The 25,402-nt window shown below is 52.8% G+C and overlaps 9 protein-coding genes across 9 annotated transcripts; 7 read left to right on the top strand and 2 right to left on the bottom strand.

The window, feature by feature from the left end:
• Positions 1–622: 622 nt before the first annotated feature.
• On the top strand, positions 623–1,857 carry glo1_0 (Lactoylglutathione lyase; the record flags this gene model as incomplete). Its single annotated transcript, XM_014691651.2, has 5 exons — positions 623–669; positions 734–762; positions 848–1,284; positions 1,348–1,609; positions 1,682–1,857. The coding sequence occupies 5 exons, from the start codon at positions 623–625 to the stop codon at positions 1,855–1,857; spliced, it is 951 nt and encodes a 316-aa protein (XP_014547137.2).
• Positions 1,858–4,169: 2,312 nt separating this feature from the next.
• On the top strand, positions 4,170–5,888 carry PGDH2 (D-3-phosphoglycerate dehydrogenase 2; the record flags this gene model as incomplete). Its single annotated transcript, XM_014691650.1, has 1 exon — positions 4,170–5,888. The coding sequence occupies one exon, from the start codon at positions 4,170–4,172 to the stop codon at positions 5,886–5,888; it is 1,719 nt and encodes a 572-aa protein (XP_014547136.1).
• A 1,344-nt stretch (positions 5,889–7,232) lies between these two features.
• On the top strand, positions 7,233–9,002 carry MAM3 (the record flags this gene model as incomplete). Its single annotated transcript, XM_014691649.2, has 4 exons — positions 7,233–7,279; positions 7,375–7,601; positions 7,662–8,331; positions 8,384–9,002. 4 exons carry the CDS (start codon positions 7,233–7,235, stop codon positions 9,000–9,002), a joined length of 1,563 nt encoding a protein of 520 aa, XP_014547135.2.
• A 317-nt stretch (positions 9,003–9,319) lies between these two features.
• CMLE (Carboxy-cis,cis-muconate cyclase) lies at positions 9,320–10,557 on the bottom strand (the record flags this gene model as incomplete). The annotated part of the gene is made up of 3 exons (XM_014691648.1): positions 9,320–10,170; positions 10,231–10,339; positions 10,411–10,557. 3 exons carry the CDS (start codon positions 10,555–10,557, stop codon positions 9,320–9,322), a joined length of 1,107 nt encoding a protein of 368 aa, XP_014547134.1.
• Positions 10,558–11,479: 922 nt separating this feature from the next.
• Positions 11,480–12,718, top strand: HQD2_1 (Catechol 1,2-dioxygenase; the record flags this gene model as incomplete). Its single annotated transcript, XM_014691647.1, has 3 exons — positions 11,480–11,763; positions 11,949–12,384; positions 12,518–12,718. The coding sequence occupies 3 exons, from the start codon at positions 11,480–11,482 to the stop codon at positions 12,716–12,718; spliced, it is 921 nt and encodes a 306-aa protein (XP_014547133.1).
• Positions 12,719–13,917: 1,199 nt separating this feature from the next.
• rid1 (GTPase-binding protein rid1) lies at positions 13,918–16,229 on the top strand (the record flags this gene model as incomplete). The annotated part of the gene is made up of 2 exons (XM_014691646.1): positions 13,918–15,224; positions 15,287–16,229. 2 exons carry the CDS (start codon positions 13,918–13,920, stop codon positions 16,227–16,229), a joined length of 2,250 nt encoding a protein of 749 aa, XP_014547132.1.
• Positions 16,230–16,838: 609 nt separating this feature from the next.
• HMGA (4-hydroxy-4-methyl-2-oxoglutarate aldolase) lies at positions 16,839–17,597 on the bottom strand (the record flags this gene model as incomplete). The annotated part of the gene is made up of 2 exons (XM_014691645.1): positions 16,839–17,111; positions 17,190–17,597. The coding sequence occupies 2 exons, from the start codon at positions 17,595–17,597 to the stop codon at positions 16,839–16,841; spliced, it is 681 nt and encodes a 226-aa protein (XP_014547131.1).
• A 5,278-nt stretch (positions 17,598–22,875) lies between these two features.
• G6M90_00g037700 (uncharacterized protein) lies at positions 22,876–23,717 on the top strand (the record flags this gene model as incomplete). The annotated part of the gene is made up of 2 exons (XM_014691644.1): positions 22,876–23,124; positions 23,199–23,717. 2 exons carry the CDS (start codon positions 22,876–22,878, stop codon positions 23,715–23,717), a joined length of 768 nt encoding a protein of 255 aa, XP_014547130.1.
• A 732-nt stretch (positions 23,718–24,449) lies between these two features.
• Positions 24,450–25,343, top strand: qcr6 (Cytochrome b-c1 complex subunit 6; the record flags this gene model as incomplete). Its single annotated transcript, XM_014691643.1, has 4 exons — positions 24,450–24,539; positions 24,689–24,866; positions 25,032–25,145; positions 25,279–25,343. The coding sequence occupies 4 exons, from the start codon at positions 24,450–24,452 to the stop codon at positions 25,341–25,343; spliced, it is 447 nt and encodes a 148-aa protein (XP_014547129.1).
• Between the last annotated feature and the right edge of the window lie 59 nt (positions 25,344–25,402).

The raw sequence follows: 25,402 nt of genomic DNA, 5'->3' as shown, positions 1-25,402 counted from the left end.
CGAGGATGCGAGTGCAGCTGAAGAGTGCTCACACAGCAGTTGTCCACGTCGGGATGCCAAAACGTCCCCACCTTTTCTTGCAAGTTGTATATGTACGTACCTAGGTACTTAGGTAGCTTTAGATCGTCGGTGCTCATTGCCACGAAGCAGTTCAAATCGCCGTGAATTGCGGTCGTCACAGGAGACGTTGAACACGACGACATAGTGTGTCGATTTCAATTTTCGCGATGCCTTGCAAGAACCCAGCCAAGCCAGATGACTTTAACGTCAGGGGACTGGTCAGCCTGTGAATTGATGATGACATCTGGACAATTACAAAGCAAAAATGGCGGGGCACGAATGGCGGGGCAAGACCAGCTCTTCAACAAGCCGACGAGTTTCCGCTCCTCTATCTCTCTTCTAGTTGTGAACATACATAGACAACTTCAACCTTTAGCCGGAGTGTTCATACCCTGATGAACACCTTGAGGGCCACACAACGCCTCCAGATTATCAAGAGCCTTTTACAGCCCATCTCATCGCCCCTCAAAGTCCCTAAGCCAGGTACAGTGACCCACTGCGTACGACAATCCCAAGGTCACGGAGCTCAGGCTAAGCCCATCTAGGACGGCAGTTAAGAACAATGGCGGCCACAACCAACACCAACACATACAAGTTTAACCACTCGATGCAAGTCTGAACCCGTATCGTTGATCCCTATCCAATGAGCCCTGGCTGACGTAAAATTTTCCAGGATTCGAGTTAAGGATGCCAAGGAGTCCGGTGAGCTTTCCAGAACTTTGCAGCGATGCGTGCACTGGCCTTGGCTACTTCGGGAGTCGTGCTGATGGTCCGTGATGAATGGCAGTCAAGTTCTACGAGTTCTTGGGCATGTCGCTAGTCAAGAAATATGAATTCCCGGAGGCCAAGTTTGATTTGTACTTTATGGGATACAACGGTCCCCAGGCTGTTTCCCACGGCAACTCCCACGTGAACCGCGAAGGTGTTGTCGAGCTGACTCACAACTACGGCACTGAGAACGACCCCAACTATACCGTGAACACCGGCAACAAAGAGCCGCATCGTGGCTTCGGCCACACCTGCATTAGTGTGGACAACATCCAGGCCGCTTGCCAGCGTCTCGAGGATGCCGGATACAAGTTCCAAAAGAAGCTTACTGATGGCCGGATGAAGCATATTGCCTTTGTTCTGGACCCTGATGGCTACTGGGTCGAAATCATTGGACAGAAATCGTTGGAGGAGACTGAGAATATCAAGGAGACTGATCCAAATACCTACCGAATGGTGAGACTCTGGAGCCCATGGCTGACCCTGCCTAAGTGATCAATTCCCTGACATGTTTGACAGAACCATACCATGATTCGCGTCAAAGATGCCGAAAAATCCCTAAAGTTCTATCAAGAGGTCATGGGAATGACGCTCATAAAGACTGCTGAGAATGAAGCTGCCGGATTCAACCTCTACTTCCTCGGATACCCTGGGGCTCAGGGCACTGCTCAGGCTAACCGTGAGGGCTTGCTCGAACTGACATGGAACTACGGCACAGAGAAGGATGCCAACTTTAAGTACCACAATGGCAATGATGAACCCCAGGGTTTCGGGCATATCTGTGAGTCCAGTGTGCTCCTCTAGTCGACTAACGAAATTTTAATTCAAAGGACCCATTCTTACTGGTAGATAGGCGTGTCCGTTGATGACCTTGATGCTGCTTGCCAGCGTTTCGAGGATCTCAAGTGTAATTGGAAGAAGCGACTTACAGACGGTCGCATGAGGAACGTGGCATTCTTGCTTGATCCGGATGGCTACTGGGTCGAGGTTGTACAGAATGACAAGTACAGTGACAAGTACAGCGTATAAAGCAAGTAATGCAGGGGTACGCAGGCCAGAATGGCGTTGCGCTAATGCCAGAACTGTAGGCATACTTTCATTCTTCTCGTTTGGCCAAAACCAAATACGTGTTGCTTATAGTGGCCAGATGTAGAATGATAGCCTTGGGGTGCTGTGCGATGCATTCCCATGCCACAGCGAAACCATAGGCAAAAAACAATGGACTGTGTAAAGTGTCAAAGCATAAAGCATTCCGTACGCCATCCTCTGGTGGCGTCGCAATATATTGACATGGCCTGAATGTCTACCAGACCAACCAACACAGTGTTATATTGTTGCGCCACAGAACCTGCGAATCTGTGACGGCCCAAATGGCAATTGTATGCAGGAAACGTGCCCTTCGGCCAAGGTTGAATCCACCTCACGAATACGCAAGGCAAACAAGAAACAAGCAGTCGGCTTCTGGATGGGATGCCTCATTGGAATACCCGCCCGCTGCGCCAAGGGGAAGAGGAGAGATATTGCGCGACTCTGGGAACAAGCCGTGGAGCAGCTTACCTGGTGTGGCTGCAGGTGCCTCATGCACAGCTTGGCGCTGATCTCTGCAGTGACGGGTTAGGACTACTGAATCAAATACGGAGTAGACCGAGTGAAAGTGCTCACAATTATTGCAAAAGAAGCAATTTTTTTTTTACACAGATTCCGTCCCTTGCTGGAAAGCCCAATCGACGGGCGGTTGTCGAGACTCGAGACAGGCCATTGCCGTGATGCGTCTGACGATGCTGTCGTGGATGTGGCCGAGCTGGAGATTGACCCAAGTGCACTCGACATTACGCAACGACCTGGTTTTTAGAGTTGGCGTTGGAATCTTTGCTCGACGCCAAGAATTATCACCTCACGTCTTGAAGCCCCGCTGCTCAATAAGAATAGCCAGTTCATCGTACAAGTTAGAATCTGCATGTCGTAGGGGCTCGGCAGACCTTTGTTCTGAGGGCAATTGCGCTGAATATTCGATGCAGGTGACGGACAGGGTAAAGTTACGAAGTAGGGACGACAGAGTACTTGGGCACCTCCCTAAGTTCCCGGCAGGCACTAGGCGCTTGGAAAGTACTGCTAGGTACCGGGTCGGTATCTTGGTCAGGCCAGCCCGCAGTGGTGGGGCCGTTGGTCTCGCTCAGCAGCTCGAGCTTAGAGCACGCGAGGTTGGAGAGGTTCATCACAGTCGTCAGCCATTCCGATGCAACGTGGGGAAGTAGAGCAGCGAGCCAGCAGCTGCCCTGTCAAAGTTGCCAGCTCTCAACTCGCTCCTCATTGCTTAACCCCTACTCCGTACTCTGTACTCTGTAAGCCGTGACCATTTTCGTGCTGCCCGCCTCCCACCAACCATAAACTGATCGCAACGCCATGCACATCTGGGCCTTCAAAAGCAGCCCGGTGGCGGCGAAACTGGCTCTGTCAATCTGGACTGGGGAGCCGTCCAGAGGCGCTCCCCTAAACCTTCCCGCCAGCAGCCAGCAACCAGTCTCTCTCTCTCTTCACCCTCTTTTGCCTCCCCAATGGTCCGCACGCGTCTGTCTATCCGCTGCCGACGTTTGCAGGTCATGGTCTCACAAAGTCCGCAAAGTCTCAAGTGCTGGTCGTGGCTACAGGCTACGGGACATGGAAGACACGGGTCAGCCACGACGAGGGCGGGGGAGGGGCAAAGAACTTGCTCGCACAACAAAGTACATGTCTCACCTTGAGAGACATTCAGAACATGCAGGCCTAATCCTCGACATTTGTATGGCTTGACCCATTAGCGTCCGTCATTCTGTTCGTGTAGCATGGCAAACATGGGTGGTAAAGCGTCTCCGGCGACCCTGATGATTCGCCCCAGTCAGACAAAGCAACATCTGCGGCATCTGGATGCAGTCCGCATTGGCTTGCATCACCACGACCGGGAACCACAGGGCACATTCATGCTGGACGCATTTGGGCTGTCTGGCTAGGACAGAGATTTGATTCGGCCCAACATGTACGCCAGCTAGTACTTCGATTCGCTCCCTGGTTGCCTGCATCCAAGGGTTGCCGTACAGAGTACATGGCAATCACTCTGGCAATCCAGTCTGACCCGAGTGGCAGGAAACCATAAACGTCATTTTGGCTTTGGGCAATGGGTTAATAAATCTAGTTCTACCCCCCAGCCTTCCTTGCCTGGCCCTGGCCCTGACCTTGACCCTGATTCTTCTGTCCCTTCTCTCTTCCAACCTGATTACTTTCGAGTCTTTGCCTTTGCACCATTATTGTACCCCTGCGCCTGAAACTAATCGTACTCGGGGTCCTCTTTCCTCCTTCCCATCATCATGACACCCTCTGCCCTCTTAAATCTGACACCAGACTCTCTTCCTGCGAGAGCTCGTATTCTTGTCCCCGAGAAAGTCTCGTCTGACGGCCTTGCTCTGCTTACACCCCATTACGATGTCGATGTCAAGCTGGGACTTTCCGCCGAAGAAGTCATTTCTCTCATCCCTAGCTATCAGGGTCTCATCGTTAGATCAGAAACCAAAGTCACACCAGAGGTGCTGCAAGCAGGCAAGAAGCTCAAGGTGGTGGCACGTGCTGGTGTTGGTGTCGACAACATCAATGTGCCAGCGGCTACGACGCAGGGCATCATTGTCATCAACTCTCCTGCAGGAAATATCTTGGCAGCCGCCGAGCACACCATTGCCCTGCTGCTAGCGACGGCCAGAAATGTTGGCCGTGCCGACGGGACCATCAAAGAAGGAAAATGGGAGCGAAGCAAGCTTGTTGGAGTGGAGGTTGGTCGCAAGACGCTCGGCATCGTTGGCCTAGGCAAAGTTGGCCTGAATGTTGCCAGAATGGCCAAGGGCTTGGGAATGCAGGTCAAAGCCGTCGACCCCTATGCCAGTGCTGATCTTGCTCGCCAAGCAGGCGTTGAGCTCGTACCAAGCCTCAAGGACATGCTGCCACAGGTTGATTTCCTCACCATTCACACACCGCTGCTGGCAACGACAATGGATTTGATTGGTGAGGCAGAGCTAAAGACAATGAAGAAGACGGCTCGGATTCTTAACGTCGCCCGAGGTGGGGTTTACAATGAAGCCGCGCTTCTCAAGGGCCTAGACGAAGGATGGATTGCTGGCGCAGGCTTGGATGTCTTCACCACTGAGCCTCTTGCGCCTGATTCCGTCGCTGCGCAGCTCGCCAGGCATCCCAAGACCGTGGCCACACCACATCTAGGAGCTTCCACGGTGGAAGCACAGGAAAACGTATCCATGGACGTATGCACACAGATGCTTGAGATCCTGCGTGGTGGCCTGCCGACAAGTGCCGTCAATGCCCCCATAATCTTGCCGGAAGAGTACCGGAAGCTTCAACCTGCGGTGCAACTGGTCGAGAAAATGGGACGCCTCTATACCCAGCATTTCGTCAAGGACAAGGGAGGCATGATTGGCGATCGCAAGTTTGAGCTCATCTATCACGGCGGCCTGGCTGGGATGCCCAATACGAAGCCACTCTTTGCTGCTCTCGTCAAGGGCCTTGTAGCTTCGTTTAGCGACTCCTACGTCAACATCGTTAATGCCGCCCTTATCGCCAAAGAGAAGGGCATTATAATCAACGAGACACACGTACACCAATCGAAAGACATGACTTTTTCAAACCTGGTGACTTTGAAGTCGATTGCCGACGGGCCAACCGGGGGCAAAACAGAGCAAATCATAGAGGGATATGCCTCCGACAAGAGGGTTTATATTTCAAAATTGGACTGCTTCAACGCAACCTTTAGTCCCGAGGGTACTCTGATCATTCTTCACAATTACGATGAACCTGGCAAGATTGGTGGGGTGGGCATGGTCCTCGGCTCTCATGGCATTAACATTCGATATATGCAGGTGGCCAGTCTTGATGCCGAAGCCCGACAGGGTCACAACACGCCTCCGACTCAGAAGGACAATGAGGCTCTTATGATTCTGGGGGTCGATGGCGAAGTTGACGCAAAAGTTATGGAAGGACTGCGCAAGTCAGAAGGTGTTTTGGATGTCAGCTTGATACAATTGTGATGAGGCAGCTTTTCCAAGCCTATAAAACAACAAAAGGGAGGCGAAGGGGGGAAAACGTCAAGTTTTGAATTGAAGATACAACCAACATGCCACTTGACTGACTGCCTCATGGGGCAATGGGGATACAATTGCATGTATGTACGTACAGATAGAATACATACCTACATACATATGTACATACTACGGTAGGTACCTTGTAGTATTATTGCGACATGCACAAGCATCCGTGGAGACCTCGGTTTGGACTCCACTGCAACGGCTGTAATAATTGGGATGATGGTCGCCAGCCCATCCACGCGAGTCTCGAGAAGAAACTCTTTTATCGAAAGCCTACCAGTCTTACGTAAGGATGCATGTATCTACCCCCTCGACACAGGCTATGCACATTGCCTCATCTTGGCGTAGGCTGTTCCTGACTGATCAACGAGATCATCGCTCCCAAACCATTTGAACAGATCATGGAAGTGATGATGTTCTGATTGGCAAATTGCGGCCAGAGCCTCCCAAAGGTACAAGGGTCCTGAAAGAGTCGGAACATGCAGCTAATCAATACGCGCATATGGCCCCACCCTCCGTCGCTCACCCTAGCTTCTTGTGTGCAGTAATGTCACAGCAGGTACGGGCCTGTGGCACCTGCCTGTTGTTCTGCTCAGCATGTCCCCACCGTTATCCGTCAATGGCAGACAGCAGCAGACATTTATTAGCACCAGCTCCAGCAGTCTCATCCAACTTAAACTTCTTGTCACCTCGTTCATCCATTGCTGGCTATTCTAGCTACGACTTGACGACGCATTGCTGCATCGTGGCCGCACGGCCAAGCGCCATTCGATCGGTCGGGTAATATTGTAATTCTCCGAATTTACTTTCGCCACCGCCAACCCTTGCATCCTTGACGCCTTCGAAAGTTTGCGATCGCCTACACAAGAACCAACTACTGGTGGACGTGGAGTCGCTTGTGCCCACGGACTGAGATTAAAACCATTTTGTCAGAGCTTATATCGGCTTTTATAGGTTTTTTTAATCGAACATCTTTTGTACTCGTCGGCCTACTTCCAGCGCTGTCCTAGGCATCAACAGTCGGACTTTCTCAACCCCACGAGCGCGACAACTGTTTGTCCAGGCAATTATCTCCCCGCTTCTGATACCGAGTATTCTCTACGGCCGATTATGCAACGTAACGGTGGCTCTGGAGGCTTTGCAAGCTTTCGAACATGCGTCCTGGGGATGGGTCGTGTATTGGGCGTTGGCTTGTCGTCCGTCGCAGCTGCGCCATTGGTCCAGACAGAGCCGCATGGTCATCATGACCCCGAAGGGACACCCGTGTGGGTGCTTTATGTGGCCTCAATGGCCCTCGTGTTGCTTGGCGGGGCTTTTGCTGGCTTAACCATTGCGTAAGTTGACAGTCCTCTAGCTCACGATGCAACTGCTTGAGCTGCCCGATGTCCGGGTATTCATGACATCCATGCTGACCACGTCTTTGCTATAGCTTGATGGGGCAAGATAGCATTTATCTTCAAGTCGTGTCTGGCGATCCAATGGAACCGCAATACAAGAATGCCAAGAGAGTGTTGAGCTTGTTGAACAAGGGCAAGCATTGGGTTCTCGTTACTTTGCTCCTCGCCAACGTTATTGTGAACGAATCGTTGCCTGTTGTCCTCGATAGGACATTGGGTGGCGGTGTTGCTGCTGTTGTCGGCAGTACTGTTCTCATTGGTTAGTTTCAACTGGCAACCCCTGTGGAAGGAGTATTTTCCCTAACGCTTCAGTTTATAGTCATCTTTGGCGAAATCGTCCCTCAGTCTATCTGCGTCCGCTACGGCCTGCCTATTGGCGGATATATGTCGACACCTGTTCTCATATTAATGTACCTCATGAGTCCTGTTGCGTGGCCAACCGCGAAGCTACTTGATTGGATCCTCGGCGAGGACCATGGCACAGTGTATAAAAAGAGTGGCCTCAAGACCCTAGTGACTCTTCACAAGTCTCTTGGAGAACTGTCCGAGCGACTAAATCAAGACGAAGTGACTATCATCACCGCTGTTCTGGACCTCAAAGATAAACCCGTATCAGAGGTCATGACTCCCATGACTGATGTGTTCACTTTGGCTGAAGATCACGTTTTGGATGAAAAGACAATGGATAATATTCTGTCGTCCGGTTACTCTCGCATCCCCATTTATCGCTCAGGCAACGCTACAGACTTTGTTGGCATGCTCCTCGTCAAGACTCTCATCACATACGACCCGGAAGACAGAATACCTGTCCGAGAAATTCCTCTTGGGGCCATTGTTGAGACCAGACCAGAAACCAGCTGCTTGGATATTATTAACTTTTTCCAGGAAGGCAAATCTCACATGGTTTTGGTATCGGATCATCCTGGATCTGATCACGGTGCTTTGGGCGTTGTTACACTGGAGGATGTCATTGAGGAGCTTATCGGAGAGTGAGTTCACACTGAAATTTGTATGAAGGTCGGTATCTTACGGTAAATTTAGGGAAATCGTGGACGAATCAGACGTGTATGTTGATGTACACAAGGCGATTCGGCGTCTGACACCGGCTCCTCGAGCCCGACGCATTCATGCCGAAGCCGGCGCCGCCGCCGTGGGCCGGAAACCAGGAGATGGCGCAGCCCTGGTTCACCTTGCAGAAAACCTTGATCTTCCCGAGCCCTTGGTTGGCTCACCTGGAGCGATGAGCGAAGGAGTTCCAGAAAGGGTTGCCAAGACGGCCACCTTTATGAAACGGCGCGGCTCTGCTGGACCAGACGGTACACCCAACAACAAACCCGTGCCCTTCAAGGCATCATTAGACGAAATGAAACAGCAACTTCGACACCTGGCTCCCTCGAACCGTGCGGCTAATCCTCGAAATACTCGGACCAATGTGTTCAAGATTAAACAGGGCCTGAGTGTGACAACTTTTGTTGCGGGTGACGGTAATGGCAGACCGGTTGACGGACCGGTGCTTAAACAGGACGATGTCACGGAGGGTGATGAGTCAACACCTCTGCTCAATACGATCAGCTTGAATGGTGGCGGACAGGAGAACGGGTACGGATCCGACAAGTCAAAAAAGGACAAGGCTAAATCCAAAACGCCAGAGCGCCAATGACCCGGGATACGTGGGAATAGCGGCTTTTATTGAGAATATGAGCGGTTCATATATATTATTATTGGTCATGGGCCATTGGTGAAGACTGTATTGTTCGGAGGAATTAACAAACAAAATAGCATTTCGCATTGGTGTACTTGGGTCAGGTTTTTTTAATTGTCATTGTCGGTATTTTTTTAGGGGGGGAGTTGTGGGACAATTGATTTCCTAAGATTCAAGAGCCAGGTTCATACCGCACGGGCCAAAGATGAAAAGGTTTCAAATGGTGCTCAATTCTATTGTCGAAGATGGCTATGCAACGAAAACCAATAAATTCCTCAATCATACCAAATGGCATTCATGCCGAATCCTGGCTCAGGCACTCTCACTCTAGCAACGCGCGCTAAAAACTCATCCTGCCAGCGATAAATCTCCAGCCAGCCTTCCTGGTCATCGGTGATGGCCACCCAGTCATCGCACCAGTCACTGGGGGCGACGGCATTGCTGTGACCGCCACTGGTGGGTGTAGGGTTCAGGCATATCTGTCTCTCGATGGCGCCGTTCTTGGCCAGCTTAAAGGCGGCAATGTAGCCTGTCAAATCAAACGCGTTTGCCCTCGAGGTGGCAAACAGATAATCGCCCGAGTGAGACAGCGAGCACACATCGGCACGATACATGGTCCAGGGGTCGGGAATGCCAGGCGGGATGAGGGGGTACTGCCTGTGCGTGTAGACGGGCATGTGCGTCGCGGGATCAATGAGGTACTCGCAGAGCCGGTTGCCCTTCTCCATGAGGGCGTACAGGTAGTTCCCCGAGGGGTGCATGGCCACCCAGCGGGGGTGGTCTCTGGCGTCGGGGCATTCCACGCTGCCGACGAGCTCGAGAGTCGCGCTCTGGGGGGGCGAGGGCGCTTCCGCCAGGCGCCGGTGAACCCAGAGCTTGTTGGCCTTGAGGTCTGCGGAGTAGAGGTAGGTTTCTGACGGGTCGAAGACCATGCCGTGGATGCCTGAGTCGGGCTGGTAGGCGTAGTGCTGGACGGCGGTGTCGAGGGCTCCCGAGGGGGATGAGGCGAAGACGGTGCCGTGGCCGGCGTGGCTGTAGAACGGGTTGCAGTATACTGCGTAGGGTGGCTGCTTGGCGGCCAGGAGGAAGATGGCACGTGTGTTGGTGGACGGCGACGACGCTTCGGCTACATGGTGTTTGGGGATTTAGTATGAAGGAGGAGGAGGGAAAGGGGGGATATGCATACGTTGATGAAGCATTGGGTGGGAGGCTTGGTGGGTGATGGTTGTGGGGGATTCGACGGCGAAGCTGGACCATTTCTTCATGGCGGCGCCGTAGATGTTCTTTTTGGAGTGCTGTTGTGTGTGTCAGGATTTTTGATATTTTTTCTTCGGGATATCAAGCGAAAGTCGCGAGGAGGCTCTACATCGAAAGTCATCCAGGAAATGGGTTCATCTTCAGGGATTGGTGTCCGCTTGATGAGCTCGACGGTGAGCTTTTGGTCGTCAAAGGCGAAAGTGAAGATTGCTCCTGGCGGCGTCCAGGTGCCGACCATGAGGTGGTGGACGGGCATTGCTGGAGTTTGGAGTTTAGAGTTGTGGTGTTGCAGTAGATGTGCGTCGTGAAGTCTGAAGAGGTGAGGTTTGGATGTGAGTTGATACTTTGTGCCAGGGCAACTGGACACCCGCGGGGCTATTGCGAGGTCGAGTTTAAGGTATTCATGATTCAGAATTCACGATGAATGCGGGAATGTAGAATATAGAATGTCGAATGTCATTGCAGATGCGTATTCATTCAGTCGGTACGTATCTACTATTACTACTACTCCTTCCGATCTCGCGCCTCGGGACCATGAATGATGTCAGCATGGACAGCTCAGGTAAAACAATGATCCCTCCCCCATCATTGGCTGAGCTCGGGCCAAAATGTGACCAAGGCGCCCGTGACGCGGTCGGGAACCTCTGGCGGCAATTCACCGTCATCCGAGATTCTAGAAACTCTGGCCAATAGGAACGGGGTTATCCGCCGGATGCTGCAGCCGGCTTGTGAACGGAGTGTCCGCCTGGACCGGGTGAATCAGTAATTCAGTGCTAGTCGTACTAGCAGTGCTTGGTTCAAGACCTTTTTGCGGGGTTTCGGCTGCCGGATCTGTGTATGTTTCTCATGATTAGGGTTGGGTTTTACATGAGTTGCAGGCAAAGAGGGGGCCGTGGGTGAATGCTTGCCAACCGGCGGGCGTGCGAATGTAATCCGCATCCTGATGCCGAAGCCTGCCATGGCTGGATCATCTGGGGGGAATATATATCTGTCACGAGTCCCCCGTTGAACAGCTTTTGTGTTTCTTTGTTTTTTCAAGTGAGCTACTTTTCAGACTTTCAGCTTTAACTTGTTTGCCTCCAAGACCACAAGACCGCAGTAGCGACCTCGGAGCTCTTTGCTTGCCCTTTTGCCAATTGCAACATTTCAGTGCTTTGCGTCTTCATACGCCTCTCACCATGGCATCCAACGGTCTCACAAACGGCTCCTCTGCCGCACCAACCAGTCGCTTCGATCCCAACTTCACCAGTCATGTTATCAAGACCATGGGTCCCAACATGACGCCCAGAAATCGCGAGGTCCTCAGCAGCTTGATCAGACACCTGCACGACTTTGCGCGAGAGGTTGAGCTGACCAATGACGAGTGGATGACCGGCGTTCACTTTGTCAACTTTATCGGACAGACGTCCACCAAGACAAGGAACGAGGCGCACCGAATTTCTGATGTTCTTGGTCTTGAATCGTATGTTTGCCCGTCTCTCTCTTCTCTCCCTTTCTCTCTCCCTCTCTCTCTCTCTACATATATATATATATCTATTTCGCCGTATATACATACATGGACATGTATTATATATACTTCCTTCATACCCAAGGACGAAGAAAGAAGCACCAATGGAAAAACACCGCTGACTCCCTTAACAACAACAGCCTCGTCGATGAAATCGCCAACAAAATCATCGCCGAAGGCGACATCGACCCAACTTCATCCTCTATCCTCGGGCCCTTCTGGTCCCCGAATGCGCCATTCCGCGACAACGGCAGCACCATCATCCAGAATCCCAACCCCAAGGGCCGCGTGTGCAAGATGCACGGCACCATCACCGATCTCCTCACCGGCAAGCCCATCCCCGGCGCCGTCTTCGACATCTGGCAGGCCAGCGCCAACGGCAAATACGACTTCCAGGACCCGGAGAACCAGACCCCCAACAACCTGCGTGGTAAATTCACAGCCGACGACAACGGCAAGTACTGGTTCTACTGCTACCACCCTACGGCCTATTCGTTACCTACCGACGGTCCGGCTTACCAGCTTCTTACCTTGATGGACCGTCATCCCATGCGTCCTGCACACCTTCACATCATGGTATGTTTCTTTCTCCCCCGGTTTGACGAGTCCCAGAGCCAAGTCTGCAAAGGGCGACTGTCAAAAACGCTTGTAAAGAAGAAACGAAAAAAACCTGGCAAACGCTGACTTACATGAACTTCTCGTGCAACAGGTGACCCATCCCGAGTTCAGGGGCTGCACCACGCAGCTGTATCCCAAGGACGATCCCTGGCTGGAGACTGACACCGTCTTTGCCGTCAAGGACGACCTTGTGGTCGACTTTAAGCCATTGAAGGGCGATGACAAGGCTGTTCTGGAGCTCGAGTATAACGTCGTCTTGTCACCCAAGGGCTACAAGGGCAAGACTTTCTAACTGCGGGAGAGGTCGGTAGTAGGAGAGAGGCAAGGGGGCCGTGGATTCTGTGACACTTTTGGCAATTAAATCAATTTGCATGTGTATATGTATATCAGGACTGGGAGGAGTGGTAGGGACATGCATTATATATCCGTTCGTGAATTGGCAAAATGAGACATGACCATAGTTCTTCATCCACTGCTGGTTCCTGCTTCTCGTGATGAGAATATTGTGGCTCGTGAGTAAGACATGTTTGGCCTAGGGCTGAGACTCAAAACTTGAAGCTAGATTCGACGGCGTTGGGGGAAGGCAATCGAGATGCAGCGAGACACTGCCTCTGGCGTTGTTGACAACACGACTGTGCATGTGCCTTCCATGTTGTTTCAACGCATAACGCATGTACTATCCTGGATTATCACCGTCGGGCTGGTTCCATTGAATGCGGTGCGACATTGAGCGGACGGCTCATAATGAACCACGAGTGTCTCTGGCGTCGGCACGGCGAGATGCTCACCAGCAACCACCTGCATCTCCGCCACATCAATACCCAATTTCTCGGTCGCACAACCTGTGGCCATGGAATGGTCGTGTCCAACCGAGTATGCAAATGCGAGGTCGAGGCCGAGGCGTGGGCAGGCGAGGGCGATAAGATAAGCCATAACGGTGGTCGCCACAGCAACGGCCCCGCTAGTCAACAACGGTGGTCTAAACCTGATCTAGAGGACAGCTTCTCGAGAAACTTATCCATTCCGCCTTTTTGTTTTATATTAGCAATGGTATAGAATAGTTCACTTCTTTCATCCCCAACTTAGTTGCCGCCTCCTGGTGCCGCTTGCTCAAAGCTTGCTTTTTCTTTATGCCTTGACCCTCTCTTTTTTTGTTCCTCTACGACGACGCAGACGCTCAAGGGGCCGTTTTCGTTGCTACCAACAGACCAGTCTGTGGCTGCGGCAATAACGGGCTAACGGCCGGGTCTGGCAACGGTTTTGGCCAACGGTTTTTTTGGGGAGAAATCGCCTTGATAACTGACACGTTGGTCTATACCGCCGGCAATGGCATCCGGCAGCTGCGGCGAAAATCCCAGTTCTAAAGGCAATTCCCCGTCCAAGCCACCCTCGTTTCTAGTTTCCTTTCTCCATCGTCGACAACCCTCGAGTGGCAAGGCGTTGCCGACTGTCTCACCTGTTCAGGGACAGCTTGGCTGTTCCGACATCACCATGGCTGGACAATTCGTTCGGAATAACCCTGGTGCCTTGGGTGAGCTGCAGCAGAACCATCAGGATGTCGCTCCTCGCTCTCCAAGAAAATTCCGTGATGAACCTCGAGCTGGTGCCCAGTCACCCACAAAGTCTGCCCTGGGCAAGCTTACATTCCGATCCAATACCGACAAGGAGACGGCGCGGATGGCCAAGTCCCGAGATCCATCGCCAGACAAGAAGCCCAAGAAAACCAAGTCGGGAACCAATCTCGTAGGACTGCTGTCACGACCGAAGTCGATCAAGAACTTGTACAAGCTGGCTACTGAAGAAGAGAGCCGAACAAAAGATAAGGAGAATATGACGCCCGTTGTGACACCTGTCAATGAACGACCACCGCCGATTTTCGCCCAGTTCACTTCCGACCGAGCCATGAGGCAGGGGAGCAGTTCTGAAAACACCCCAATTCAAGCTACCAAGGACCGCCCCAGGTCGTTCCAGCCTCCAAAGCCACATCACGATCTTTCACAGTCCTCTCAGTCCTCTTCACCCTCCAAGACGGGCGGTCGTGCTACGCGGCCCGTGTCTTTGCACCCGGGTCAACCCCCTCGTGGTAAGGTTCCTTTCGGCCATGGCCGCGCCAAATCCACGGTCACGACCCCGACGAATACGTCCTCTGAACTGCAAATCGACCCAAAAGATATTGATCAGCAGCTGGAGGCTCTTCTGGATCGTCGGAACATTCCCGAAAACCAGCGATACAAGATGCGTAACTTGGCCGACACCATCAAGCTCGAGTTTATCCGTCAGGATTACGCCGAGATGCAGGCCGCTAGAGCCGATGGGCCCGGAACTACAGGTACGACAGGCAGTACGAGCAGTTCCGAACAGGCCCTTGTCAGCGACTCAAATAGTCCTAATGAGGATGAGGAGAGACCAAAGCGCAGCCGCGGAAGAAGCTTTACCTTTTCCAGAGGCAAGAAGGATTCTAGCTCGCCGGCAAAGAAGTCCAAGGCAGAGTCGACTCTTGGTCGTCATTTCAGAAGCCGATCCACAGACAGTGTCGCTTCTGATGCCCGTCCCTCCTCCTCTTCGTCGTTCAAGGGATCCGGGTTCCTCTCCAAGATCAAGGTTCAGCAAGGCCCGTCTGACTACGTCGCGTACCTCAGAAAGGTACAGAAGCCGGAACTGGTAGAGGTTGGAAAGCTTCACAAGCTACGTCTCTTGTTGCGGAATGAAACTGTGGCGTGGATTGAAGACTTTATACAGCAAGGCGGCATGCACGAGATTGTTGGATTGCTGAACCGTATCATGGAGGTCGAGTGGAGGTAAGTGTCACACAAACCAGTTCAAGAGGGGAATTCTATTCGAGACTGACATGACGTTGCAGAGAGGAGCACGAGGATGCTTTGTTGCATGAGAACTTGCTGTGTTTGAAGGGCCTCGCCACCACTGCCAAGGCTATGGAATATCTCAATGCTGTTCAAGCGGATCTGTTCCCGAAGCTGTTGCATATGCTCTTCGACCCAGAGAAGAAAGGACCCAGCGAGTTTACTACTCGAAACATTATTACGTCAGTTCTTCTAACATATATAGAGTCTGCTCCACTGGTGGAACGCGTTATCAGAGCCAAGAATGTGCTCGGTCATCTTCGAGATAAGGATCCAGAAGAAGGCCAGCGTCCACTTCCATTCGTCTTGGAGATGAGACAAGAACGACCATACCGGGTTTGGTGCAAGGAAGTGGTCTCTGTGACAAAAGAAGTCTTCTGGATCTTCCTGCACAACTTGAATGTCGTTGCTTTGGCCAGTGACAAGGCGGCACGGTCTACTGCTCAAGAAGGCTACTTTGCTAGCAACGAGGATCGTGACGGCCCTTTCGGATATATGCTGCGCAATTTCCCTCAGGAGCGTCCACCAGTCCCTGCTGCCCCATATGTCGGGGGTGTCGAATGGGATGCGACAAACTACCTCGCTTCTCATCTGGACCTCATGAACGCCATCATCGCTTGCACTCCTTCCGCTCGCGAGCGAAATATCCTGCGAGCCGAGTTCCGCATCTCAGGGTGGGAACGATGCCTCGGCGGCAGTCTCCGTATTTGCAAGGAGAAATTCTACGGCAGTGTACACGTCGCCCTGCGAACGTGGGTTGCCGCTGCAGCCGAAGATGGCTGGGACGTCAAGGATGTCCGGTTCGGTCCTCCTCCCGAGTCGAGGTCTCCCAAGAAGATGGGCGGCGGTCAGAAGCCCAAGATTATTGAAGCACCGCCAAAGTTGGAAATGCCCAAGCTCGATTTTGGGGCCAACCAGCCCTCTAAGGAGTCTTGGCTGTAATGAAAATATCGGCGGGGCCCACGGGTCGTGTCATCTCTGCATTTAATTAAAAACAAAAGATTGGATAAGGAGCAATGGTATCTGTTGGCACCACTCACTCCTTTGCATCTGCGTTTCATCATTTCTTATGGTTACCAGTCCATTTGGGTTATCAGTTACATTTTAGGATTCTCTCCGGGGGATTTCTGTATTTCTTTTTTCCTTCACTGTTTATACTTGGGACTGTTGGTATGGTACAAATGCATTGATTGCATGAATGAATTGACGACTTATGAAACATTTGTCTGGGCCGAAGTGATGCGTGATGCGTGATGTGGCTGTTTCATCGTTGGGAGACTTTGTTTCTCTTCTTGTCCCGAGTCCTACTACGTAGCCTTGGGATGGCCCTTTTTCCCCACCCCAATCGACAGGGCAAGTATCGACCATAACTCAAGTACGTACCAAGTGCGAGGTGTCAATGATTGCTAGGGTCAAGCACGGTACAAGTTCCCTGGGAGCATGGATAGACAAAATCATCCTTGTAAATCGTTGCAGTCATTACCCAACTCGGTCGTCTAACATACAGAAATGTAAGGTGTTAAGAAAAAAAGAAAAAAATGGAAAGGAACTTCATGTACCCCGGTGGAGCTTGAACGCGTCGTACACCGACATGCCCTTTAGCACGTCCTGCTTGACCTTGTCGTCCGCGGCAATGAGCTTGGGCAGCATCTCAAGGACCTGGCCCACCTTGTCTTTGGGGATGATGACGACGCCATTGACGGGGTCCTGGAAGGCAATGTCTCCCGGGGACACGGTGACGCCGTTGATGTCCAGGGGTACTTGCATGGCCCACGGGACGCTGCCGCCCCCGGACCCGACTGTCGAGAGGCCGTGGGCTAGAATCTGTTGGCGATGGGAGAAATGGGTTTAGTCACGCCCTGTTTATCTTGGAATCAAGGTGGGCAGTGGGGAAAGCAGTACCGGAAGGTTGGTGCTCTTGAGTTCCTGCACGTCTCGGACGCGGCCGGCGACAATGATGCCCTTTGCATCTCGCATCTTCATGCGGAGGGCCATGATGCCGCCGCAGATGGCGTTCGTCTGGCCAGAGGGCTGCTTCATCACCACAAATGTACCCGGTTCTGTGGCGTCGCTCCAGTGCGTGTCTTTGGGGACGTTTGGCTGTGGTTCGGAGAGAACCTCGCCCTTGGCGGCGAACAGAATGGTGGACACGGGCGCAATGGTTAGGGTATCGGCATCCTTACCCGATTTGGTGCTGTATGGGTTGAGATCTGCGATGAATCCTGCCCCGGGAACCTTGAGCTTGAGAAGGGCGTCTGAGATATCACATGCAGTGTACTGCTCGAGGCGGGCGAGCGTAGCGGGCGGCATGGCTTGTGGCGCTGGACGGGGGACGACGCTGGTAAATGGTGTTGTGCGGAGAAGGCTGAGCCGTGGTACAGAGATTCTGGGTGCAATTAGAGTGCAAGGTGAATACATGGCTCTGCAACAGCCAGTGTTTCTTGTGTGTTGAGTCGAGGCCGCGCATTGGCACCCGTCTGAAGTTCCCATGTCGTTGCCCCTCGGCTCGGCTGACCCATCCTGTCCGTTGCAAGTCCGGTGGGCCAGGGCGGTTTGCGGCTTCCCGGTTGGGAGTCGCTGCACGGGTATACACGGGAGCTCCCGTCCGGCTGCCGAATGGGCCAATCAGAATCAGAGCGGTTATTCCACGAATCTGTCTTCGAGTCTCGTCCGGCATGGGCCACGATGTCTTGGTGTAACAAGAGCAACCTGTGCTGAAATATTTTCCGTATCTTGTGGTGCGGCCATCTGGGAAGGGAGGGGCTTCCCCGGGCAATTTTCTGTCCGTGTCTTCCTTCTTTTACAGCGTGTGCATGCGTCTCCCGGAGCCGGCTCTATTTCCCATCTGTTTTCACCCGGCGTTACGACATGGCTTGCCGACGGACGAGACGGGAGGCATCCCGGAGGCCGAAAGCCGCGTATAAGGGATGATTATGCCGACGGCGTGCCTACAAAGCTTGAGTGGCAGATGGATGATTCCAGGCAAGCATCGAGCAGATCTGCCGTGTTTGGGACACTAGTATCGTATCTGCCCCTTTCCTGCAAACGTGCCATACGAGAAATCCAAGCTTGCCAAACCTTATGTATGTTTGTTGATAAGGCGTGTTGCGACCAAGGTGGGTGTGCGGCGTACTCGCTGCAGAGCAGGCAGTGCAGTGGTCTAGACTTCGGAATCCGGCGCACAAGCTTCGAATTTATCAAAGCAACTAAACAGCCGCGACTTGGAGTCGGCTGATTACAGACATTGGCAAAATCTGATATGAGAGACATGGCGATTGCTAGTGCGACTGCGTGGTATGTCTCCGGACCTTGTTGCTAATTTTAGTTCAAAACTCAGCTCGGGTCCTGAAGTCTCTCAAGTCCTTTGGCTGGCCGATATTTTGAATTGGTTGGGCACCGGGGGGTAGCTGGTGTTCGTCAGCCCAGATCGACACGGCAACGGCACGGTGCACATGTATTATACCGGCAGCTGAGTTCAATTTATGGTGGGTTGAATCTCTCTTGTGCACATCATCAACATCACTCGTGTGTCGGTCTTCGCAGCTTGGTTGAGCTTTCTCCCGAAACAGCATTTGCAATTCCCGGAGTCCTGCCAGATACAGATGCCGAGACGCAGGCCGAGTCAGCCGGCCATTCGATGTCGTCATTGTTGCACTTCATGCAGGTACGAGATAGCAACTTAGCCCTATCTGCTCCCTAGGTGGATGAATTGGTCCAAGGTGGTCGGCCAAAACCAGCCTGCAGTTCACACCTCACTTGCATTAGCCCTAGAGGGATCGTCGCCTGATCATTTCGAGGCCTGGCTAGTGCTTCTACCGTGTTCATCAGCATGAACTCTTGGTCCTAGTCCTTTAGGCGATAAGCCCTTCCTGACTAGGCACTGCTACCTTGCCAGCCAGATGGCACATACAGTTTACCTAACGGCTCGGTCATTATCGACCAGCTTCGTGGCCACCTCCTATTGTTGAACGGCCACGGGCAGAAAGGCAGAGACGCAGTCGGACCAAAGCGGAACACCACACAAATGCAGCAGGCAATACCACACCTATCGCGATAACCATCCGGGCTTTTAAAGGGGACGAGTGTCCTTGCCCGGCCCACGGAATGCTGGCGCTGGGTCGAGATGCTGGAACCCCACACGAACAAGGATTATGGCTGGATTCAACAGAGTGAGGGATGCGACAGAGTGGCGGACATCCGGCAGCACATCCAGCAGCACAGTGGCGTTGCGCTGGCCCGTCTGCTTTTCTGTCATCAAGTCGCGCCAGAGGACTTGAGACATTGCGGTACGAGTGCGTGGTCTTGGACCCTGCTTGTAAGGGCATTTGGAGCATTCTTCACCAGACAGTATGATGATCCACCCGCGTGCTCCGAATGTCGCCCAACGAGAAGAGAAGACGAGAGAAGACAGGAGGAGAGACGGCATCCATCTGTGAGAGTCAAGCCCCTTCCAATTTTGATGGGGCTCTTGCTTGCTGGTTGCCCCTGCCTGCCTGCCTGCCCGCCTGCCTGCCTATTTGCGCTACTTGATGCAGCATCGCCGCTTGCCGCTTGCCTTGTTGCCTGCCTGACCGGGATGGCTTGGCCTCAGGCACGTGGAGAACGAGACGACGGCAGCTCGTGCTCACCCCTGGCGTACATATAGTGCCGATGAGCAATTGAGGAAACATGAAATACTACTACCAGGGGACGGAGTATTTGAACACAGATAGTAGTCAAAACCTTGGTTGGTCGTGAGAAAGGGGCCAGAGACGCAGACGAGTCAGGGACTCACCCAGCAAGTCGTAGGTATGACTGTTGAACTCTGTTCTGTCGCCGCCAGCATTAGACGACATTGGAGGCTGCTCGTTGATCTTGCGTTACCAAGTACAGACGGAGCAAGTGTCCAATATCTATCTAGTCTTGTCAGTCAAGGTCTGGTACTACGTACGTGTGAAGCCCGGAATAAAGTTCTAAACACGACCAGGACGACAGATGGAAGGCCAACTTGACTTCTCGGTCAGTCCATCCATATCCATACAACATGTACATCAGGTCCCGGAATAATTCAACGGGTGTTGGCCACTGCGCAATGCAACACAAGACTACTGATGTATGTAGGTCGTTAGCTGTGTGTGCAAATACAGCCAAGACCGAGCGCTGCATGTATGTACATATGTACGTAGTATACGGAGTATACGGAGTATATATGTGTTTTAGTAGTTGTGTTCCCAACAAACCCGGCATCTTGTTTCACAAGCCCTTTTAGGCTTCGGCCGTTGTAGCATCCCCTTCCTTTTTCTGCCTTGCCGGATCCAATCGCTGAAGAAGTCTAGAGCCTGTTTCCTAGTTGGAGAGAAGCGTCCGGGGGGTCCATCAAGGGACGCCAAAAAGACGTCAGGGTCCCCTGGCCGAAATATCTGGCTCGTCAACGCTGTGCATGGCTGAGTGCCTGTGTAAATACTGTGCTGTTTTTGGTCATCACACACATTTGCAACAAAGTCTCGTGTGTGGAGACGGCTTCACGTCTGGGGTTGGGTTTTCAAGGCATGACGACGGAGACGAGGACGGAGTGGCATCCAAGTATGCATCTGTCGAAAACTTGGCCTCATTTGCACCACCGCGTCGATCATGTCTGGACAATGGCCCGACTGATTGACTGACCGAATGCCAGCCTGCTGCGCATGCGACTGAGGAGTACTTGGTACTCGTAACGGACCATATCCCAGACACAAATACCAATTTCTCCTCGACCCAACGGCAGACTGCGTGCCTAGATGGCTGTTTGGCCCTTGATGCGGCGCCTGCAAGTGGTTGAATTCACTGGTCTCGTTTTTCTGGGTCGTGAGATTACGGCGCATGTCCAGATGTTGTTGGCAGTTGGTCGATGGAGTTCTGCTGGTCTGTTGTATGTGCCGTCGGGCCAAGTGCACGCAAACTCGCTCCTCCAACGTGGTTTGCTTGGGCACCTACCAAGGCGCGACGGCGTGGTGGTGGCACAAATACTCGCGAACGAGCGGACATGGACATGTCGAATGTTGACTCGACGTGTCTGGCAACTGGGTAGGGGCTGTCTCGCCTCCCTCTCCCTGTCCCTCTGCGTGCTTGAATCAATTGATGTTTGTTGCTCGTTCATGTGCAGGCGCTTTGGCCGCAGAAGCCGCCTCGAATCCGGCCAGTCAGCCAGTCTGCTGGCCGTGTTAAGTCGATGGCCCATGAGTGACCCGGGCCCAGGAATCGATCCCCATCCACATCCACGGGTCCCTCCATGTCCTGCTCGACCCCCCAGCGCGCCCCTCCCCGCCATTCACTGGCCCCATTGCGCGTGCGCTGGAGGCCTGCCCCCCCGCCTCGCGTTTTGCCCCTCCACATGCAGTCTCCTCCTGTCTGGTGCTCGATGTCCCCTAGGTCCCCATCGCCCGCGCGGCCTGCTCACCCCAATCTCGACATCTTGACATCAACTCGACCAGGCTGACATCTGGATGGCAGGGCACTTGCATGTGAGCCCCAAGCCTCCAGCCCCGAGCCCCGAGCGCTGAGCCTCAGGCTGCCTTTGCCCTGCATGCATGTATCCTTGGCCTTGAACGTCCCCGACAGTGCGTGCCCAAGCCCTCCAGCGTGTGCATGTGCAGCCTGGCCTGCTTTGTCCCTCAGTCCCTCTTCCGCCGTGCTTCACTTCACGCTCTTCCAACCGTCATATTTTCTCGCCCATGTCCCCTTTATTCCTCTCCCATCCTCCTCTCCCAGCCACCTCCTCGGCGCTCCGTACTCAATCCTCGGCATCATTCCATCATTTGCCTCATCCTCCCGGCTTGACGCCGACACGCCCTCGCCCGTTCCCGCGCCCATTCCCACGCCGCCAGACCGCGAATGTGCGAATGTGCCCCACTCCCACCTCGCCAGAGTCTTGAACCCGTTGACTGCTCCTGTTAGCACCGAGTATTACTCGCGACATCTCTCACCACTTGCGCAAACGCTTGCCTGCGAGGCGATGCCCGTCTGGGTACTACTCAAGGTGCAGCCCGGGAATCTGGAGACGAGTTGCGGGTGCGACTACTGCCGCGGCTTCGCCCACTGCTTCTACTGCTGCTAGGGTTTGCCAAACCCTGTCCGTGACAATGTCGATAAAGTAAGCCTCTTCAGCATGGGACGACTGGTCTCTCTTCTCTCAATTCACTCCTTGCTACACACCCCTCCCCTTAGCTTCAGACTGAAGACTTCCTCACCTCACACTCACCCTCACCCCTTCCATCCTTTCCTGCCCTATCTTATCCTTTTCGTCTCTCTCTTGTACCTATTTGTCCTAGGCCCGTCTTTTTTTTTTGTCCTTGTTGTGCTTCTCAATTCACAATTCACCCGTTTCTGGTCTTTGTCTTGTTGTTATTCATCTCTCCCATGCCTCATACCTCCGGACTTTCTCCCGGACCCTTGGCATTGATGGTCATGCTTTGACCAATCTCACCTCTCAACTCTAGACTCTTCTCGCCACCTCCGGCTCCTTTTCTCTAGCCTTCTTTTTTTTTATAAACTTCGTTCTGTTTCATATCGTTTGGTTTACTTTTTCCCATGGGCATCTTCTCCATGGGTGTCAAGTGCCCTGTTTTTCGTCATGGACAACCCTCATGATTATCTGATCACCAGTCCCTCTCGTCCAAGACGTCCTACTGATCCTGACTCTTCTGCTAGTTGGGTTATGCTGAACCAAGGAGGCTTTGTCAAGCTTGGAAACGAACGAATACTCCTCAAACTTGATTCAAGAATATCATGCGACCTATCTGTGCCCCAGGAACTCAAGGCCCGATGTACCCCGTTTCAGTGTAAGAGCGACAAGGGCACATTGTTCCTCACTAATAAGAGAGTGAGTCTTCCAAATCATGCCTGCCAATCCTTGTATCACAATCTCCTCTCCCATATGCTAACGCGGATAATCAGATTGTATATCTCCCCTCCAAGCCCACACAGGAGCCAAAATTTGAATCCTTCAGCGCCCCGATTCTCAAGTTCCAGGACTCTAGTACATCATCGTCCATGTGGTGGGGTTGGGTGTGGAAGTCGGATTGTATTCCCGTCTCTGGAGGAAACATTCCGCCTGACCTGCCAAGAATAGAAGTGAAATTCACCTTCTCCGATGGCGGCATGATGGAGTTCAATGAAACATATATACGGCTCAGAGAACGCTTGTTCCAGTACCAGGAAATGAGAAGGGAGATGGGCCCCGGTGCCGATATACCAGATGAGCCTTTACCCGCATATGAGGGCCCTGGTACAAATCCACCGGAATCGACGACAACACTGACCGTTCCACGGACCAATCGGTCAGACAGCTCCTCCAGTCGCCGGGCACCCGATGAACCTCCACCTGGCTATGACGAAGCGCAAGCACAGCAGATCAGTATGCGCCTAGAAGACCATATTCGGGGAGAAGTGGATCGAGGCGCCACGGACGAGTGATCTCGACTTGGTTTCTTTGTTTTAGCAGCAGCGTTTTTGCATCGCCTCGGTTTCCAGTGCCCACCACACCAAAACCGCATTTTGACTTGCATAGCTCATACTCTAGAAACGGGTTATGAATACCGTGATATTCGCGAGGCCCTACTTGAGCCATTACTTGGCTTTTACGGCGCTGGGGGCAAAAATGATATATTCTAGTGGGTTTAGGGTTGGCAATTTGATTCGTTTTCACGACTTGTCAATTTAGAACATTAACGCAGGCATGGGTTGGCGACGTTCAGACAGCCGGGAAGATCCATAGGAACAATCCTTACCTTGAGAAAGCTACCTCAATACTGCTCTTGCATTTTACTTTAAAATTATGTCGACAGAACCCAAATGATATCCCAAGAGTGAATCACTCTTGAGTCTTGACATTGGGATGGTGTTAGTAAGCCGCCCGTGCCTTGTAGTTGGCACTTCATCAATTACGGCTGCAGTATGGTGTACGGAGCAGGGCCACAAACTGACGGTTCAATTGGCAGTTCCAAACCAATTAGGAAGAGGTCACGTGATTCAATGCGTGACCTGCAATTGTCCTGTGGATGCCAATCAACCAATCAAATTATGCCAATTCCGGATCAGATTTCGCTCTCGCGACTTTGACCGAGAGCTTCCGACCTCATACGATCTTAGTGAGATACCTCAAACACACAACCATAACCTTCCATTGTGATCTATCCACCTGTCGCGATGGGTATCTGGGACGCCCTTTCCGAGATTGTCGAGGCCGTTACGCCATGGAGCGTTGTTGAGGCCGAGGCCCCTGCCGAGGAGCCCAAGGTACGATTTCGGCTTGTTCCCCTTTGCCGACCGTGACGAACCTTTTTGCGGCGTCCACCACGGCCATTGGTGCAACGCCATCAGTCCGACGCGGAATTCAACCAAAAAGCTCTCACTCGTGAAATAAATTACTGACACAACTGTTGCAGGAGGAGCAGGCCGCCGAGGACGAGTCAAAGGACGAAGAGACCTCGGAAGAGGCTACTGAGGAAGCTACCGAGGCCGCCGAGGACGCCGAGGAGGGCGAGGAGGAGGAGGAGGAGGAGGAAGAAGAAGAAGAAGAGGATGAGGAAGAGATTGTCGACCCCAAGGAGACTCTTGAGGAAGGTCCGTCTAAACATTTTCATTCCCCCAATCCGTCCACACGGTCGGCTCGCCTGTCCTCGGCTGTCCGGCGAGGCATTTCCCTCGAATAACGGGGCAACATTCCCAATGGCACAAATACTTCCTTTGCCTCAACGCGGCTTGTGCTGACATTTTTTTCTACGGTAGAATGCAAAAATTCTGCTCAGTGTGCCCCTGCCAAGCACCACTTCGACGAGTGTGTCGAGCGTGTTCAGCAACAGGAGAGCGAGGGCGAAGCCAAGGAGGATTGCGTCGAGGAGTGTACGTCTTAGCCCACGATAATAAGTCCAAGCCCTGCCGTCGATGAGACGAATCCAACAGCATGGGATCGATTCAATTGGCCCAAACCGAGCCATCCTCGTTGCGAATTCAGTCCAGCTAACTGAACATCTAGTCTTCCACCTTGCCCACTGCGCCACCGCCTGCGCCGCTCCCAAGCTATGGTCTAAGCTCCGATAAATTCTCCCCGTCCAACGTCAAAAGCTATATTTTCCGTGTTCTGAAGTGTTCTAGCCTGT

Source organism: Metarhizium brunneum, chromosome 2 (genome assembly GCF_013426205.1).
Source record: "Metarhizium brunneum chromosome 2, complete sequence".
Taxonomy (NCBI): Eukaryota; Fungi; Ascomycota; class Sordariomycetes; order Hypocreales; family Clavicipitaceae; genus Metarhizium; species Metarhizium brunneum.
Note: the sequence above shows the minus strand (reverse complement) of the source record. Positions and strands in the feature narration are given on the sequence as shown.